General features: G+C 46.4%; 1 protein-coding gene across 2 annotated transcripts in view; it reads left to right on the top strand.

Moving 5' to 3' along the window:
• Positions 1–19,859, top strand: part of LOC115536286 (CUB and sushi domain-containing protein 3) — a 327,005-nt gene extending 307,146 nt beyond the window's left edge. For both annotated transcript variants that reach the window (XM_030348078.1, XM_030348077.1), the window contains 13 exons: positions 176–352; positions 3,039–3,218; positions 3,588–3,761; positions 5,401–5,574; positions 7,543–7,616; positions 8,690–8,801; positions 10,348–10,527; positions 11,201–11,260; positions 13,137–13,295; positions 14,895–15,031; positions 16,264–16,351; positions 16,816–16,951; positions 17,392–19,859. In XM_030348078.1, coding sequence (XP_030203938.1) covers positions 176–352; positions 3,039–3,218; positions 3,588–3,761; positions 5,401–5,574; positions 7,543–7,616; positions 8,690–8,801; positions 10,348–10,527; positions 11,201–11,260; positions 13,137–13,295; positions 14,895–15,031; positions 16,264–16,351; positions 16,816–16,951; positions 17,392–17,551 — 1,811 coding nt within the window. In that variant the 3' untranslated portion in view covers positions 17,552–19,859. The remainder of the gene's footprint in view (positions 1–175; positions 353–3,038; positions 3,219–3,587; positions 3,762–5,400; positions 5,575–7,542; positions 7,617–8,689; positions 8,802–10,347; positions 10,528–11,200; positions 11,261–13,136; positions 13,296–14,894; positions 15,032–16,263; positions 16,352–16,815; positions 16,952–17,391) is intronic.
• Positions 19,860–20,505: the final 646 nt, after the last annotated feature.

Below are 20,505 nucleotides of genomic sequence, written 5' to 3'. Positions count from 1 at the left end.
GTATCTGGTCAAGGTTATCCTCAGTTTTGGGTCGTCACGGTGCTCAGGTATTGTGCCACGGTGTAGTCTCTGTTAAGGGACTTAACTATCTCTCTCACTCTCACTCTCTCTCTGTCCGTTTCTCCTTTGCGCTCTCTCTCTCTTGCTCTCTCTTTCTCTCTCTCTCTCCCCCCAGCGGTCCAGTGTGGTAACCCTGGGACGCCCAGTAACGGTCGAGTGTTCCGTCTGGACGGGACGACGTTCTCCCACTCTGTCATCTACTCCTGCATGGACGGCTACCTGCTCACTGGCGCCACCACCAGGCTGTGCCAGGCCAACGCCACCTGGTCAACAGTACAGCCCAACTGCACCAGTACGATTTACATTACTATGATGTCCTAATACTAGGTGTTTTCGTAGTAATGTATGCAGATAGACGTGCCAACAGTTGTATATATCGCTGTACGAAGAATTTGTGACATTCGATGTATTGTCTACCAAATCTAACAACAGAAATTAAATTATAATGTTAGAAGTCGAAACAATTCTGACAGTTGCTGTAGTAGCAAGTCGAACGACCAGTGTACACACAATTGTCACGATAGAGAAGATAAGATAAATGCACCAACAATAGATGGACTAACATTTGGAATATAGCAGCAGTTCTAAACAGTTAGCATCCACTCCATGAATAGTTATTATAGTATTTCAAAGAGGACCTTATTTGCTTCTGTATGTTTTGTGCTGATGTGTACTTGGCTTTTTTTCAACTATCATGTCAATCTTTGTTTTAATTTCTGTTTACCCATTAATTATTGGGCTTTTGGCAGATCAAATCTGATCTCATTGACACAGCATGTTTGCAGTGGATTTTCACCCCAGCTGTTTGAAGAGTTTGACAATTTTCCTTGTCACCCATAAAAATGAATCTATGGAATGATTCTGTTGTTAGCCGTGACTAATTACAGCTGATGTGTTCGTCTTATACAGCACTCTTGTGTGTCTTAAAACAATGTAAAAAGACATCCTCAATTTAATGAAGGTTTATTTTTATTTACTTTATAAATGTTATTGCCGACATTCTGAAGTAAGCTACAATCAATGAGAAGGAGTTAGGCTATCCGATGAGCTAGCATAAGGCTATCAGTCTAGCTAATTTGAGGTTGTTGGTTTAGCTTGCATCAGGCTATTAGTCTAGTGAATGTCAGGTTGTTGGTATAGTTAGCATCTGGCTTTCAGTCTAGCTCTCATCAGGCTATCAGTCTAGCTAATTATAGGTTGTTGGTTTAGCTGGCATCAGGCTAATAGTCTAGCTAGCATAAGGCTGGGTGGAAAAAGCATTGCAGCATTTGATCCTCATCTTTAGGAATATGATCATCTTGGCATCTTGACATCTAGGACATTTGCCCTTCAAAGGGAATCTCAAAGGCACAATTTATTGTTATTAATCGCTATTATACATTTATGTTTAAATGGAAAAGGACATCTATTATAATTTGGGCTGTTGGTAGTTCTACAAACCATTAGAGTAAGCACCATCATTTATATATATAAAAAAAATATATATGTATTTGCATTTATTTATTTACATAAATAAATATATTTATAGATATGTGTTTAAGGCATTGAGCTGGAGATTACAAGATTAAAGATGGGGAAACAGTGGTACCAAAAGGTGCCAACAAAGCAAGATTTATTCATTTGGATCGCTGCGTGGTAAAAAAAAACGTTAACAAAAAAACAACAGAGAAAGTGTAACTTGTCAGGAAGTGCGTTAACAGCGGATTAGCCCCCCCGCTATTAACAGGCTTTGGAGTGTCTGGTGTTGGTTTGAAGGCATTTAAACTGCCTATTAGACTATGAAGGACAGCGGTCTCCAAGCACGGTCTGGAGAATCCTAATGCTCTTTCCCCCAGTCCCTGGGTGTCCTCAACCAGGCTGCTTTCACTTTCACTCTGCCAAGCAGTCTGCTTTCCCTTTCACTCTGCCAAGCAGTCACTGTTTCTTTCTGCCTGAGCACAACAAAGGCTATAAAAATAGGACAGAAATCGTACTCAATCATACTCGTTTTTTTTGTGATTTCTTTTTCTGTACTTGAGGTAATATGTTAATAATGTGTTAGTGAATCTGGCTTGTATATCACTGTCACCTTACAATAACTGCTCCATTTTTGGAAGCATAGGAGTAATATGTTAGTGATGTTCGTTAGTCGTGTTGGTGGTAAGGATTATTTTTAGTTATTTTTTAGCAATTAATCATGAGATAATGTCCTTATGTCATCATGGGGGGACATTGTTATTTTAGAAAAACCGCCACAGCGTCTCTTATGCGAGACATGGCAAAACAAACCTATGGTATAGTATATTTACGAGAATTCAGGATTTTACAGAACTGCAACTCATTCGAGTCCACTCAAAATGGGAGAGTAACTAAAATTCCCATGATGCATTTTGATGTACAAGCCCTATTTGCAATCCCTCCACGTTTGCCCTAGTTTTAATGTGCGTCACCAACTCGGATCAGAATTCAGGGGTAAAGATTTATCTCTTCAGTGGAGGACTGTTCAAACACTATGTGTTTATGATACCTTTTGCCGTTAAAAATATGCATCACACGTTGGTTGTAAGTTACACAAGGACGTGAGTTTGAAACAAGGGCGTCTTTGATGATTTTCTAAAGAAGCTCATGAATCAGAGAGAAAATATCCAAATAATCTTAAAAATTTATAAAAATGCAGCTAAGGGGTTATTATTAGCGTTCTTCATCTAATATGCGACTAGTGGCGCCGCATAAGTGGCAGCCTGTTGCAACAGCTCAGTCCCTTACTTTCTTTATGCACTTTATTTTATTATCGCTTTTATATTCCTTGGGCTGCTGTAACAAGTGAATTTCTCATGTATGGGGTGAAATAAAGTTCTTATCTAGCTAGCTGCCACTTTGCTTGTACCTTGGAATCAAAATACAGATTTTGCATTCAGTACCCCCACTTAGCTGGCATTTCGAACCATAACGGGCACTAGATGAACCCCCAGCACCTCCTAATCCCTCCCCTGCAACAGTGATCAACTGTGGGGATCCGGGCGTGCCAGCCAATGGCCTTCGCTACGGAGAGGACTTTGTGATTGGCCAGAACGTGAGCTTCCAGTGCCAGCCGGGCTACGCCATGGAGGAGGATGGCTCCCCGATCCGCACGTGCACGCAGAACGGGACGTGGAGTGGATCTATGCCTCTATGTACCGGTAAGTAGACCGCACCCCATGCTATGGCTAAACCGCACAAGGGCTACACATCATAGCCACCTTCAAGTGAATAAGCCTGATGACTGGCCACTGGAAGGTTTTCATTAGACAGGTGTTTTCGTGCACAGATCCCATTTTAAATGTGTCCCCTGTTTTTTGGTTCTGTCTTAATGCAGATTACGACCACTAAAGGAAACATGTATAGTATTTTGTACACTACAAATAATAATAGCGCAGTAACCATCACACTAGTTAGTGTACTTTTCCTTGCCAGAAGTGAAATCTCGCCAAAAATGCCATGTCAACGGAACGCACCATAAGGCTGACTAAAGAATCTTCTTCTCCTTGTCGCTGTGTCTACGCCTGCAGCCGTGACGTGCGCAGCGCCCCCTGCCATCAGCAACGGAGCGCTGCAGGGCAGCGACTTTGAGTGGGGCAGCAGCGTGAGCTACAGCTGCTCCCCGGGCTACGAGCTCTCCTTCCCCGCCGTGCTTACCTGCGTGGCCAACGGCACCTGGAGCGGCATGCTGCCGCAGTGCTTGCGTGAGTGGTGTGCACGTACACGCACACACACACACACACACACACACACACACACACACACACACACACACACACACAGTCAGTATCGATTGGTACGAAGGCATCTTCATCCACTGTTCAATGCGCACACATTGCAAGACACTCAGAAGAAGTGAGGATGGGTGCAATTAGCAAGTATATGCGTACAATCGTACATAGTGTATGCCTCGGTCGTTTCAATGTGACTTCTATCATTCAAATATGCCTGGACGCATTAATTGCCAGGGCTGGACCGTCCCGAGAACGAATCCTGCTCACACTTTGATCCGACGTGCCAGACCACATCCTGAGTTGGACAGGCTCAGATCCTGATCGGATAGCATGGGTGTGGTGACAGCGATCTGGGCACAGTGTCAGCAGACTAGTGGCTTTGTCATTTAGAAGCATGCCCCGTGCCTATGCGCGGGGCATGCGCCAGCGTTCTCCTCCGTCTCCTTGGCAGGTACACACCGCCAGGCACTCTGGGACTCATCCTGATGATCACGTCTTTAGCTCCCCGCGTCACTCGCCTAATCCAGAGCGAGAATGTCTGTTGAATTTCCATATCTTTGTAACTTAAAAGTCACAGGTTTCAAACTGCATCAGCTGCTATTGAGATGAAGCATTTTTTAATGCACCCCCGCATTAGCGCTATGCTACTATATAGTTGACCTTCAGTTTTGATGTCGGGATGTTCCTGGCATGCAGCCATTATTGGAAATCTTGATTTATGCGTGGGAACGTCGCCTCTCTGGATCAGCCACTCAACGTCGGCGAACGTTTAAGCCTCTCGACAACAATGTAGGGCTGTGCAAAAGCCAAGGCTTTGGACTATTTAATTCCATTTCAAACCGTAGGAACAACATAAGGGCTCCTCTTCCACCCCAGCGCCATTTCAGCAGATTTATTTTACCAAGAAGTATTTTTCCAAGAGCTTGAAATCAAGGGTCAATTGTGGACTCCGGAGTTGTTTTCTAATCTGGCGCATCGGATCACAAAAGCTGCATTTAAAGGACAAGTGCAGGCGATGCCTATATGTCGATTTATCCAAACAATTCTTTCCCTCTTCATAACCATTCGTAAACTACTTGATACGTCCTGCTATCATGGCAGACCATGCCTTAAAAGCTGAGGTGGGCGTCTCTCATCACTGTGATGTTCTGCTGCTCGTTTATCCTCTTTTTAACTCATTTTGTTCCTCCCAATGCAACGGCTGGAGGCATTGTGCTCCGGGGGGTGCTTTTCGCATCCTCCCCTGACTGGCTAAATGTCACTGTTTATCTGAGAGGACGTATTAAGAGAGTGGGCCGGGCGTGCTCCTAAAGCAACGATGGCAACTGAGGTAGATAAACAAAGATAATTGAAAGTGGTGTCCTCAGGCACCTTCTAATCAGCCAGATTGGACTTTTTGAATTAACTTGGATTAAAGTGAAGGGAAACTCTTGACAGTTGACAGACACAAATGCCTGTCACTGCGGTGTCTGTTGCGATGCGTGCGTGTTGCGATGCGTGTGTGTGTTGTGGTGTGTGTTGTGGTTTGTGTTACGTTGTGGGTTGTTGTCGTGGTCGGAGCCTGTGTCTGTTTTCAATGTTTGCTTGTCTCGGTTTTGTGTCTGTGTAGCCAAGTTCTGCGGAGACCCGGGCACTCCAGTGGGCGGATTCAGGGAGGGGCGGAGTTTCATCTACCAATCGGAAGTGTCCTTCAGCTGTGCCCCGCCCCTGATCCTGGTCGGCCCGACGACCAGACTGTGCGAGAGGGACGGCAGTTGGGGCGGAACGCAGCCGCGGTGCATCGGTAAGAAACAACTCCCGTACTCACGTACAGATCTCAACGTATCAACATATTTAACTCTTCACAGGCCGTGGGGTATAATGGAGAAAATCAACTGTTTTCGTTTTTCGGTTGTATAAATATACTCCAGTAACTACAGGCTCTAGAGATTGTTCAGGGATTGTTGAATTCATAGCCGTGAAATGTATATGTTTGATGTGTTCTCTGAAAGCTGTTCGGAAATAATGTTTTATTCATGCTTTCAAATGTAAGTCCAAGACGTGCTACGAGGACCTAACAGAACACCCGTGAACAAGGAAGCATCCCTGGAAGTTTAGAGTTAAACTATAGCATCCTATTTTCGACCTGAGTGGAAGCCAGTGTAGTCTGATTGGAACCCAGCCCGTTTTGTGAGGAAACCTTCCTTCAGGCTGCCCAAAAACACAACCAAGCAGGCCACACTACAGGGCCTATAAGACTATCAGAGCCAGCGGCATTCTGCTAGAATTTAAACGGAAGGGTTAGCATACACTTTAAGCCTCCTCCCTAGTGCCTTGTCCTGAGCAAGCCGCTCCCGAAGCTGCTCCTGAAGCCGCTCTGAAACCTTGGGAGCGAAACGTGGATGGGCTCTGTGAAAACCTGTTCACGAGGATTAGGATTGTGACTGCCTGTGATATTTTGCACCTTTATGTATTTCTGTATTGTTATTTAATTCTCTCTCTCTCTCTCTCGTGTCCCACGTGGGGCATGTAACAAGTTCCACTACACATATCTGAATTATGTGGATTATGGTAAAGGCTGCATGAGGAGATGCATTCTCGCTCTCTCTCTATCTCTCTCTCCCCCACTCTTTCTCTTTATCTCTCTCTCTCTCTCCCCCTCTCTCCTTCTCTCCCTATCTTTCTCTCTCTCCTTCTCTCTCTCTTTCTTTTGCTCTCTCTCGCTCTCTCTCCCCCACTCTTTCTCTCTCTATCTCTCTTTCAATCTCTCTCTATTCTCCCTCTCTGTCTCTGTCTCTCTCTCTCTCTCTCATCCCGATTTACTCTACTGTACTTGGCGTAGTGGGGACGTCTTTCAGAAAGAAAATAATTAAGAAATAAACTGGAAAATGTGAGTTGCCTCTGCGATGCAGCGGGGGCGATGTGGGATTTATCACTTGGGCGATTTAATGAAGTAAAGTTTAAGTAGAATCGCGCCGAGCATATCGGGAGAGGACTGCAAGGTGTTTATTATCCTTTATTTGCACTAGATATGTACGGATGCGTGCGTGTGCGCGTGCGTGCGTGCATGTGTGCACTGGCACTCCGTATGTGTAACTAAAAGAGGCTAATGTCTTAGCTTAATCATTCCACTTCTTAAGAAAGAATGAGTGTATTAAGGAATAAATAACGAGATGACAAGATGAGGAAGACGGATGGACAGGGAGGGAGAGAGAGAGAGAGAGGGAGAGAGAGAGAGAGAGAGGGAGAGAGAGAGAGAGAGAGAGGGAGAGAGAGGGAGAGAGAGAGAGAGAGAGAGAAAGAGGGAGAGAGAGAGGGAGAGAGAGAGGGAGAGAGGGAGAGAGAGAGAGAGAGAGAGAGAGGGGGAGGGGGAGGGGGAGAGGGAGAGAGAGAGAGAGAGAGAGAGAGAGAGAGGGAGGGAGAGGGAGAGGGGGAGGGGGAGAGAGAGAGAGGGGCAGTTCGGAAGCTGTATTGAATCCAGAGCTCTGCGTCAGGTTGTGTGTTACATGCTGATGACCCTCCTAGTCACACAAACACACACACACACACCTTGTCTTACGTTTTTAGATGCAGCACTACTGCCCCCTATTGGCTGAGGGCTAGGAGGAAGAACGGGAGATGGCGGACGGGGAGGGGGGTGCACTTTCTGTTGCCATGACAACAGAGAGAGAGTGTTTGTGTGTGCGAGAAAGAGACGCAGGGAGGCCACCCTGTACAGTGAATCCCTGTGTGATTTCAAACTTGTCGTAAACTTGTCGACGTTGCCGCGCAGAACCGACCAGAACCAGCTGTGAGAACCCGGGGACCCCGCGCTACGGTTCTCTCAACAGAACCTTCGGCTTCAAGGTACGCCGCGCGGCTCCATCTACTATAGAGATACAACACAGAGGCAGAGTACCGAGTGTACACAGATCAGATGTGGATAGCACAGATGTATCACCCATACAATATTATATTAGGATAAGGGCTTTGGGTATAGATTGGGTACGGGTCTAGTGTATACAGGTGGAATAAAGTTTGTATACAGTTGGGAATATAGCTGCATACCGGTAGAATATATAGATACTATAAACAGGTTGTATAAAACCGGGCAACCACAGTCATCCAAAGTTCAGTTTGACACAGTGTGACATTTAACACTACATCTAACATTTGGAGCCGTGATAAAGGATATACTTGGATAGGTAATAAATGGCAACCTGCCCAGGCTCGACTTGTTGAAAGGCTGGGCAGTGAAAGAAACAAATGATTCCTCTGTCTATATGTCACGTTCCCCTGCCAGCCGTTAATGTCAGTCTGAATCATGTGCGCAGCCGCACTGACATCCTCACAGTTTAAAAGGGAGTTGTGTATTTTTTTTTTAAACCTGTGTTTCGGTTTAGCCTCGACTAAACTTTCCACGATCTTTTGGATACGAAACACACATAGTACCGTCAGAACAGGATCGTTTATAGTACGTATAGTCCGTACCGGTGCTCTAGGAAGTTTAGTTGATTTAATTACTGTAAATGAATCTTGGATGATTAAAACATTGGACTGCAGCAGGCTCCGCTCGTATTACTTTGTAAATTAAACCGAGGCCTCCTTCTGTCTGTGCCAAAATGTAGCGTACATGGACTTATTACATTAGGCCCTTCTGTCTTCCTCTGGATGAGATACGCCCAATAACTATGGCTCTCTCTATGTTTTCTAATCTCCCTTTCCCAATCTCTCTCCCATACTGTCCCAAACTCTCGCCATACCACCCTTTCCATTCTGATTATGTCACTCTCTCTCAATGTGAACATACCCATCACACTATCCCTCTCTCTCTGTCCATCTATCTGTCTCTTTCCATATATCTCTGAATCTTTTTTAAAATCTCTCTCTCTCTCTCTCTCTCTGCGCCCCTGTGTCTCCCTATGTCTCTCTCCCTCCAGGTGGGCAGTGTGGTGTCCTTCCAGTGTCAGCCCGGTCACCTGATCCAGGGCTCGTCGTCGCGGACCTGCCAGCCCGACCTGACATGGAGCGGGACCCAGCCCGACTGCATACGTAAGAGACGCCCAGTCCCCCCGTCCGGCCCCCCCTATTAGTCTTCGCCCTCTCCCTCTTTCTGCTGTTCTCTCTTTTAGCTTAACAGTCATCATTCTCTCTCTCTCTCTCTCTCTCTCTCTCTCTCTCTCTCTCTCTCTCTCTCTCTCTCTCTCTCTCTCTCTCCCTCTCTCTTTTCAATTCAATTAAGAAGAGCTTAATTGGCACAGAAAATAAACAAGTGCATTGCCAAAGCAGTTTTAAAAAGTTCAAGAAGAATTATAGCTTTGTCGTCTTTCTCTTTCGAACTTCGTAAGCTCCCTCACTATTTTTGTCCTCTCCACCATCATTATCATCACTTTCCTCTTTCTATCTCTCTCTGTCTCTGTATCTCTCTCTCTCTCTCTCTCTCTCTCTCTCTCTCTCTCTCTCTCTCTCTCTCTCTCTCTCTCTCTCTCTCTCTGTCTCTGTCTCTCTGTCTCTCTGTCTCTCTCTCTGTTTCTGTCTCTGTCTCTCTCTCTGTCTCTGTCTCTGTCTCTGTCTCTGTCTCTCTGTCTATCCGTTTGTCTGTTAGCTTCCTCTCGTTTATCATATATAATTGATTCTCTTAGTCCTTAAGGAGAGTTGAACTCAGGTTGCCTTGTTTATTTGTGAGCGACGGTCGCTCCCAACCGATCCCATCCCTGATGTTACCAAGCTGCATGGCCTCATTCCAACATCTGAGTCGATCTCAATCCCGCTCTAACCCCGGGGCTCCCCTGAAAACGCTGCTTTGCGTCATGGCAACGTGCCGTTAAACCGCTCCACAGGGAGCGTCCCCAAAGTGCTTTCCTTGTGGCACGAAAAACAATCAGTGTACCAACAATGATGTCATCATCGTGTCTCATTCACCGTTGTGAAAGTGGTGCGTTTGACGCATTCGGGGATTGATGCTCGTTTGATGGCGTGTTTATCGCTGGGACAGAGCCACGAAGCACCCTCTGTCGATTATCACCGCAGCGTTCTCCCCCAGTGAAATGAAAAGTCGACGGGGTGCTCATCAGACACGGCGCCCACGGTTTCGGGTTACGCTGAGCGGCTACGTTTACATTTACATTTAGGGCATCCGGCAATACTAACTATAAGTACATTTGTCAGGAGAGGGAGAAACAATATATTGCGCTTGGTACAGTAAGGATGTTCATAGAACCAAGTGCCAAGCACTAACAATCAACCCATTCCCCGCACACAACAAAGATACTGTAGCTAGGATAAGATGCAACACAATGCTAATTACCGTTTTAAGTGCCAGGACGCACAACATACAATGTGTGCATACATTAAGTGCCAGGACGTCCAACATACAATATGTGTGTACATTAAGTGCCAGGACGCACAACATACAATGTGTGCATACATTAAGTGCCAGGACGTCCAACATACAATATGTGTGTACATTAAGTGCCAGGACGTACAACATACAATAAGTGCGTACATTAAGTGCCAGGACGTACAACACACAATAAGTGCGTGAGAGGGGTGCTGCTCTTTCGTGTTGTCCTCACCCCCCCCTCTCTCCACCCTCCAGCCCACGCCTGTAAGCAGCCCGAGAGCCCCCTTCACGTGGACGTGGTGGGCATGGACCTCCAGGGGTTCGGCTACACCCTGGTGTACAGCTGCCAGCCCGGGCACTTCCTTGCCGGAGGCTCGGAGCACCGGGTGTGCAAGAACGACGGCACCTGGACCGGGAAGATGCCCATATGTAGAGGTGAGCGCTGTGGGAAGCTAAGGAGCGAAGTTTGGGTAATTATGGTGAACTCTAATCAGGGAGAGTTGGGGCTGAGCGTTAGCTACCGACGGCTGCTGACGAATGCCCTGTTGCCGTGACAACGCTGATTGTGCCCACCAGGCAGTTCCCATTTTCTATTGCACAACTTAGTACCGAAATGAGTCACAATAATTGAAAGATGAAACGCGAAATGTTAAAAAAAAATAAAGGCACGAAAACGAAACTATTTAGCCGAGTCGAGATACGCCTCGGGCCACATCAGCAGAGCGAGGAGGTGATTCTTTACTTGGCTGGGAGCGGCTGCTAAACTATTTAAAATGATTGAGTATTTGGTGGAGTGGCGGAAGAGGTTGTGGGTGGCGGAAGTGATAATGGCCTTCCCAAATTGAATGTCTACTTAATGAACAGCCCTGGGAGCGCAGAGGTCTGGAGGTGGGCTACCCTGTTTGAGGAACGATCCCGCTTATGTGACATTTGTCTCTCGGACTCTCTCTTTGTCTTTCTTTCTCTCTCTCTCTGCCTCTCATACTCTTTCTCTCTCTCTGTCTGTGTCCCTCTCTCTTTCTCTCTCTCTCTCTCTCTCTCTCTCTCTCTCTCTCTCTCTCTCTCTCTCTCTCTCTCTCTCTCTCTCTCTCTCTCTCTCGTTGTCCAGCCGGAGAAAAGAAGAAGGCGGTCAAACCTGCAACTGGAACTCCGAGCCCAAAGCTTAACGGTAAAGCTCTTCTGTTATATGCTATTCTGTTATTTATTACTTCCGTATTGTGAATATTATTTTCTGTTCTAAAGTATAATATGTTCTGCTATACATGCAGGTCTATTCTACTGTATTCTGTTCGAGTATTCAATTCTGATGCATTCTATTCAGTTCAGGGCTTAATTAATTCCATTCTTGTCCAGTGTCCAGTGTCATTTTTACATGAGCACGTCTATGGTTGAACCCCTTTGGCTGTACTTCATTACATCCTGCTCAGCTCTCCTGTTGGATCCTCCGTTCTGCGTGTATTGTAATGAGGCCCGGGTCCCAGGCCAGGTGTCACGCTGAACACTGTGGGAAACAACAACCACTAGACACAGGGATGGGCGCTGTGCACTGCTAATGTCACACTGCCCTGCACTCAGAGGAGAGATTGTATCGGTTCTTTAATCCTCCATCTGGAAAGAAAGCAGGAAACAGCTAGTGGTGTGGACGTATTACTATGGTCAAGAGTAGAACTCTGCTTTTGACTTGACTAACACTATACTACTCTATTTTATTGGTTCTGTACTACACTATGCTACTCCATTATGTTCTACACTACACTAAAATGTTATTAACATCTGTTCATTCCTTTCATCTCCCTATTGAAGTGTTAGTGTAGTCTGTATCTTACTCTCTCCTATTCTGTTCTCTATTATTATGTTAATTTATTATATCTCACTCTCTGTTCTGAACTCTCTTGTAACCTCTATTATTTCCGGTTCTCTGTTGTTATGTAACTATCTTGATTTCTTTATTGTATTCCATCTTTCTTTCCTCTATTCTGAACTAAATTGTGAAGCCACAGTATTCTATCTTACTCTCTTCTATTCTGAACAATATCGTTAAGCCTTCGTATCCTATCTTACTCTTCTATTCTGAACTCTATTGTTGTGTAAACGTCTCTCTCTTACGCTCTTCTATTCTGAACTCTATTGTTTTCTTTGCTGTATTCTATCTTACTCTCTTCCATACCGAACTCTCTGGTTATGTTAGCGTTCTCTATCTTACTCTCTTCTATACGAACTCTGGTTATGTTAGCGTTCTCTATCTTACTCTCTTCTATACCAAACTCTCTGGTTATGTTAGCGTTCTCTATCTTACTCTCTTCTATACGAACTCTGGTTATGTTAGCGTTCACTATCTTACTCTTCTATACGAACTCTGGTTATGTTAGCGTTCTCTATCTTACTCTCTTCTATACCGAACTCTCTGGTTATGTTAGCGTTCACTATCTTACTCTCTTCCATACCGAACTCTCTGGTTATGTTAGCGTTCACTATCTTACTCTTCTATACGAACTCTGGTTATGTTAGCGTTCTCTATCTTACTCTCTTCTATACCAAACTCTCTGGTTATGTTAGCGTTCTCTATCTTACTCTCTTCTATACCGAACTCTCTGGTTATGTTAGCGTTCACTATCTTACTCTTCTATACGAACTCTGGTTATGTTAGCGTTCTCTATCTTACTCTCTTCTATACCAAACTCTCTGGTTATGTTAGCGTTCTCTATCTTACTCTCTTCTATACCGAACTCTCTGGTTATGTTAGCGTTCTCTATCTTACTCTCTTCTATACCGAACTCTGGTTATGTTAGCGTTCACTATCTTACTCTTCTATACGAACTCTGGTTATGTTAGCGTTCTCTATCTTACTCTCTTCCATACCGAACTCTCTGGTTATGTTAGCGTTCTCGATCTTACTCTCTTCTATACCGAACTCTCTGGTTATGTTAGAGTTCTCTATATTGCCCTCTTCAATCCTGAAGCTATTGTTACTTTAGTGTGCTCCATCTGACTCTCTTCTCCTCTGAACTCTACTGTAAACTCTACCGTGTCCTCCTCCGCTGCAGTCCCCGATGACGTCTTCGCCCCCAACTACGTGTGGAAGGGCTCGTACAACTACCGCAGCAGGAAGCTGCCCATGACGCTGGCCATCACCAGCTTCAACACCACCACGGGACGCGTCAACGTAACCCTTAGCAACGGGAACCTGGAGCTGCTGCTGTCGGGTGCGGCAAAGACACACCCCCCCCCCCCCCCCATGTTTAGTGCCTGTATTTATGCCCGCATAAGACAAGTCATGAACATTACCAGATGCTGCGCGCCGCAGGACACCGCTGCGTTGTGCTGCTATGTCAGGGATATAGAGGAGCTGGCCTGGGCTGAGACGACCAAACATAAACACACATTTACCCACTGCGTTACATTTGTATCCCGGCGCTGCCGCCGCCCTTATGGTGATGCTTTATGACCTCAGTCAGGGAGGTTTCTTTCCATGATGTAGAAAGAAGACAGGCCGCTTCCCCACACAAGCACGCTCGGACGGACTCACACTAATACTCTCTCTCTTTCTGTCTGACTCCCTCTCTCTCTGTCTCTCTCGCTCTCTCTCTACAATCTATCTCTCTCTGTCTCGTTCACACCCACACAAAAACATACCTTTTGCTCTCTCTTTCACACTCTCACATATACTCACAAACTCTCTCTCTCTCTCCTATTCCACTCACACACATAAAGATTCTCACACTGACTCTCACTCACTCACTCTCTCTTCCACACACACTCTCTTCCTCTCTTGCACATATACTCGCCCACTGCCTTACTGAAGTCGTACAACTCCATCAACTAGGGATGAAGACAAACACAAATCCTCTTGCTCTGACGTTGGGTCCTGGGGGGGCTGTAGGAAACTGAACTACTCCCTTTATCAGGAAACTTGGCAGTTTGCTGACTTTAACCATCTGTCTGCCGGCTTTCAGATGGCTAACTTTTTGTAGTGCTTCTCGGGTGCCAGCCAGCAAGCAAACCCCAAACATCTACGCGTAAATCTATCGAATGTAATGGAGTCTACAAAATAGTTTAGCTCACGCCGTCGCGGGGGTAGAAAAGCTAGCTTAAGGTATCACGTCTGTCGCTTGTGTGTAAATGGAGAATCGACTAAATGTAGTGGAGATTTGGGATAAGAAAGACTTTATGAAAAGTGTTAACCCCCCATTCCCCTTCACCCACACCAAATAGATGCTGGTGTTCCCAAACACAACTGAATATCAAACGTTTCCCTCTCTTTTATACCAATTTCAGTTTTTTTTAGGTTGTTTTTCTGGATGAACTTAATTCCAAGAGACACCGTAAGAGTCACTGTGATCTGAACAACAGCTCCAAGACACTTTAGCCATGGCTATTCCATATTATAAACTTTATTGAGATTTACTTGACTACTGTTAGAGGTTACGTATTTAATGCATATTTCTAATAGTAAACCTGAACCACACGGACGGCTTCATACCCTGCCTCAACTCAATCATCAGTGACTGTTGTTATTCTTACCCAGACCGGCTGACCTTAACCAAAACCTTCGGCCAGCCATAATCTAAATGTCAGGTTGGCATGAGATGTAACCTATTCTGGTCCATGCTGATTTTGTTTTTTTTTGTTTTTTTCTTATGAGTGCAACCGAAATATGCCCTTCGCTGGGACTGACACACTGTTGCTAGGTGACCAAGGGACCACAGACCATCCACTGATGATATCGCCATACAGTATCCAGCCGACTCAGAGAGACTTCCAGCAGTTCTGTTAACAACAGGCTACCTCTCCTGCCTCTGTAGGGGTGTACAAGGCGGCTGAGGCCAGACTCATGCTGCTGAGGTACCAGGCCACCCAGCTGAACCAGGGCAAGCAGCAGAAGGACCAGGCTCTCTCCCCAGCCAAGATCTCCGATGACTCCTGGACCATGGATGGATTTGTGAGTGTCACTACTACTTAGGATAATGCAACATACAAGATGTTTCTTCACTATCAGGCCGTGGAAATGGCCACCCACACAGATTGTGAGGAAGTGTATGTATGGTATATTTATATTTACATTTAGGGCATTTAGCAGACACTTTTATTGAAAGTGACTTACAATGAATACATATATCAGAAGAAGGGCTAATATATTTTAAGGCATAAGGCCATTTCAGACACTGAAGGTATCCTGATTTCATAGTAGTCAGTGGTGGCTCACATAGTCGACATTAGTCGCTATAAGGAGAACACAATAATAAAGTATTTGACGAACATGATGAAATGGTTGTAAAAAGAGAAATAGAACCTGTTAAGTGATGACCTAAACTCTTTTAGAGCCAGGGCCTTTAGATTTAAATTTAGATTGTGCCATCCGTTCCTAAAGTCAATATGACCTTTCTGGAAATTATCTCCCAGGGAGAATTCAATTACAGTTTAGCCATGCTGCTGTGTTGACTTTAAAAGCTATTGTGAGAGAAGGAAAGCGAACCGCATTGGGAAAACAGGTTTCAACACACACAGTATTACAAAAGCCATTTGTGACCAAAAAGTACCCATCATCGCACAGCCCCCTGAACACTTTGTGACAATTTTAATAAGAGCATGGGCTCAACTCATATAATTAAAATATATGAAGACCATTAATCAACACTAATGTATGTAATGGATCCTCATTGTTCTTTGGGATCCAAGCACTTGTCAGGCGAACGCTCCCAGTGCCTAGTGAACCATCGTTATGCACTCCATATTTCTGGAGGCCTAATCTTTGCACATGAAACACATTCATACTGTTTAATAATCGTGTCATTCCCTTTTATTTCGCTCTCTCCCGGTTTCTTTTCTCCAATATATATCCTTTACACTCCATCTCTTTATCCTTCTGTCCTACCTTCGTCCTCCTTCTCTTCTCCTCTTCATCATCCTCCCCCCCCGCTTTCTCCTCTTCGTTCCCTCCTACCCATCTGCTTTTTTATCCTCTTCCTCCTCCTATTCTTCCTCCTCATCCTCCTCCTCATTCCCTCATCCTCCTCTGCTGCTTCACCCTCTTCCTCCTCCTATTCTTCCTCCTCATCCTCCTCCTCATTCCCTCATCCTCCTCTGCTGCTTCACCCTCTTCCTCCTCCTATTCTTTGTCCTCTCCCTGGTCCTCCCAACTCCAACTCTCCCCCCCCTCCTCTCCCCCTCCAGGTGTCTGCGGAGCCAGACGGCTCCACATACGTGTTTCAGGGCTTCATCCAGGGGAAGGACTTTGGACAGTTTGGACTGCAGCGGCTGGGTGCGTTCATCAGAACCACAGTGGTGTCGTGACGTTAATGGCTCTGATGGTCTGATAGGGGGAATAGGACAGATGGGGTTGGTAACAGCCAGAGGTCTTTGGAATGATACAACTACAGACCACAGTGGAAAGAAACTAAACATGTGCTCAGATATCAGTGGGAGAGATTAGGGATTGATGATTTGGAAAAATACACACTTGGGTAATTAGTCTCTCTGCAATGGTTTCTATTGTTATCTGGTTAGATATGTTCGGCACACTGCTACCCGTTCACAAATTACATATTGTTACAGTACGAAAGTTCACCTGCTGATCATAAGGCATTTGGTCATATTTGTTCTCTCTGTGTGTGTGTGTGTGTGTGTGTGTGTGTGTGTGTGTGTGTGTGTGTGTGTGTGTGTGTGTGTGTGTGTGTGTGTGTGTGTGTGTGTGTGTGTGTGTGTGTGTGTGTGTGTGTGTCTCAGGTCTGAACATGTCAGAGAGCCACAACTCGCCCCCTCCCCAGCTGGGCACCAACAGCAGCTCAGTGGCCATTGCCATCCTGGTGCCTTTCTTCGCTCTGATCTTCACCGGCTTTGGATTCTACCTTTACAAGCAGAGGTGGGCGTCTGCGTTATGCATAATAAAAAAATAAGGATTATAGGTGTTACATTTGAATATTAATGTCATCTAGATTAGATGCTTTGATTTAAAAAGGTTGGATGATTATAATGATTTAAATACTAGTACGACTATTCGCAAAATGATCATCCTCCTGATCATAGGGGTAAACATGAGGACATTTTATCTTTAAGATAAAAAGGTTTTAATGTTGGTATTATGGGGAGCAAATTGCTACCACTGCTCCTCTCGGGAATTGTCTTTTTTCTCAATTTCTCGACTTTGCAAGAAAGAAAGTGACACTGGCTACACTGTCTCAACACTTTACATCTGTCCCCTTCTAATCTTCTTCACAGCTTCTTTGATAGTGAATCTGGATTCATGCGTCTCCACGCCTGTACTTCTGACTGTAACGCACTGATGTACTGTTTGTTTCCCAGGACCACGCCCAAGACCCAGTACACGGGCTGCTCGGTCCACGAGAACAACAACGGCCAGGCGGCCTTCGAGAACCCCATGTACAACACCAGCGCCAAGGCGGTGGAGGGCAAGGCGGTGCGCTTCGACCCCAACCTCAACACCGTCTGCACCATGGTGTAAGGGAGGAGCCCGGCCACAGCCCCGCCACCCCCCACCCTTTAAGAACCTCCAGCCATCAAGAACAACCGCTCCACCCGATAGAAACCCAGCGGGAGCTGCTCACTCGCCGTGGCTGCTGTCCGTCTCCATGGTAACGAGTGACCATGGCCAACAAAGGCAGTCGAAGAGGACGCCGGGCGCATGGGTCCGCAATCCACCACCTCCACATCTCCCCCCCCCCACCCCTCACCTCCGACCCGAATCCAACCCACCCAACCCCCCTTAAAGCGTTCTTCAACACGCTTTGCAAAACGGTTCTAGTGGAACCAGTTCTCCTCTAACTGGTTTTCGGCGTCGTACCGGATCTCCGTCTCACTTCAAACCGGGCACCAGTGGAGTTGGCATGACACGGGCGGAACAGGGCGGGGTCCGCTTGAGTGACGGAGAAGAAAAAGAAGAAGAAGAAGAAGAATGAAAACGGAATGAATGAAAGTCCATACTGTCTGCTCTGTGTAGTTTCAGGGCGGACCAAGTCTGCGGCTCTCCACGATGAGTAGACCTCGGTATCTGCCCTCCTAGCCAGGTGGAGCAGGAGCAGGAGGTGGAGGAGGAGGAGGAGGAGGAGGAGCAGGAGGTGGAGGAGGAGGAGGAGGAGGAGGAGGTGGGGAGAGGGAACACAAAGGCTAATCTCAAGAGTGGCTGCAGAGCGCACTTTCAGCCACGTCTCCGCCGCTTGTTTTCAAACTGCACAGCATACTGTCAGCCACCGATAAACCAAACCAAGGTCGGGCAGACAAGAAAGAGAGAGATATAAGATACAGGATATATTTTAGAAGATGCTTAAAAGTCAGGGTTTGATTACAGAGAGCTGGGGGCGTCTTAATTGCATGCTCTTGTACCAAGGCTTTGGTTTGAATCACTCACCGCCAGAAACTGTTTCCCCAAACTAACACAACCTCAACACACAACCCACCACTTTTGTTTGTCAAGCGAGCAGATGGAAATCTGTACTGATGTCGCACACTCAATGGTATCTGGATATCCTGTATGAACAGGGGGCTCAGAAGCCTGTTTCTTATCTCTAAACCCTCCTTCGCTCCACTTTTGACCTCTTAATTATTACAAAAGAAATCGATATGTCCACCCAGGTACTGATACCATTCAATGTTTTTGTTGTCCATTCCACAAATCTCCTCTGAAAAGCCTCCCGTCACCATCACCAGAGACCCCCCGGGGAGGGAGACATAACACGTTATTGCTTTCCCTGACTTTTCCGTGGCCATGGGAAGACCTCAACGGGATAACGCTCCGACTTAATTGATTCGTTGTGACAATGTGTCTCGCCGATGACCGTCGTCGCCACGGCGAAGCGCACAGAGGAGGAGGGAAAGCCGAGTGGAACAGAATGGCGGCTCACCGGGGAAGCGGTGAAGTGGGCGTCTGGAGGGTGGTGGAGGAGGAGGACGACGGAGCAGTCACTGTGAATCTGCAGATACTATTTTTAAAACGCCAGCTGGGCGCTAACCGTAACAGACACTCGTTACCAGCGCCGCCGTTAATGGCATTAAGGGGGATACGATTTCACGTTGAGCCAGTGTGGGAATTAATACACTTATATTACGATGAAAAAGGATACACTCGCTATATATTTTCTGTCTGAGGAACAACAATGGAACCGAAAGCAGGGTACAAACTGCTGCTGTTTTTTTTGTTGTTGTTTTTCCTGGGGACAGCTACCGTGGCTAACGCTAGCAGCATTAGCTAACGCGCCGGGCATTAAACAGGGCCTAGCCGAAAGAATAAAGACACCGCCCGGGGGTCTGAACTATAAGCCCGTTGTTGAGCTGTGGAACAGGGCAGAGAGATCTCACATGAACCATAGATCTGAACCACAGAGAGAGAGAGTGGAGATGACAGGGCAGCAGAAACCAACCACTGGATACAAAGACTTATATATTGGGTCGAATCCCGAAGACTTAGACAAACCAACAAAGAACCCTTAACTGAACTAAAGCCAACACAAATCGTGCCGGTAGAGGAGTGCAGGGGAATCTTCCGAGCAAAAAAATAACGGTTTCCTCATTATTTTATGTTGCCGATTCTTGGACGTTTGCTTTCCGCAATCCATAACAACCAATCAGGTTCTGCGAAAAAAAGACAAACAGGTTAGAGAGCCCCGGACCCCCCCCCCAAGAAAGGCCGTGAAACCCATGGGCCATGACGCTCCTCAAGAACACTTGATGGTGAACAGAACAGAACTCTTCAGGATGTGTGTGTGTGTGTGGGGGGGGGGGGTCCTTCTGTTGTCACGGCAACGCCCCAACTGAGACAGTGGGGGGGGGGGGGGGGTCCTTCTGTTGTCATGGCAACGCCCAAACTGACATAGTGGGGGGGGGGGGGGGGGGGTGGGCGTGGCGTAGGCTCGGGTTCAAAAGCACACTCCACTGGAACGCTACCTGTCTACGAACTCACACACACACTCACGCACATACACACACCACACACAAATGCACACGCAAGAGTTGGAGTGAAGGACCGCAGAACTGCGAGAGCTCCCTCACTTCCTGGGAGGTGGAGGTGGTGAAGGTGGCAACACAGGGACTGGGAACCTTATAAAAGTTTATAAAACAAACCTACAAAATGAAATCCACAGTAGCAGACACACAGGATGGAGACAGAAGTCCAGTGACGTAGAAACTCCTTCTGGATTCTACTCAGTCCTTCTGCCATCTCACGGCACACACACACACACACACACACACACACACACACACACACACACACACACACACACACACACACACACACACACACACACACACACACACACACACACACACACACACACACACACACACACAAACACACACACACAAGCAGTCAGGTTTACAGACAAATACAGGTGGGGTGGACAGACAGACAGACGGATGGACAGACGGACGTACCAGAGTGTCAAAGCAGACGAACAACCGACA

The sequence above is a fragment of the Gadus morhua genome, chromosome 22 (assembly GCF_902167405.1).
Source record: "Gadus morhua chromosome 22, gadMor3.0, whole genome shotgun sequence".
In the NCBI taxonomy this organism is placed as follows: Eukaryota; Metazoa; Chordata; class Actinopteri; order Gadiformes; family Gadidae; genus Gadus; species Gadus morhua.
Note: the sequence above shows the minus strand (reverse complement) of the source record. Positions and strands in the feature narration are given on the sequence as shown.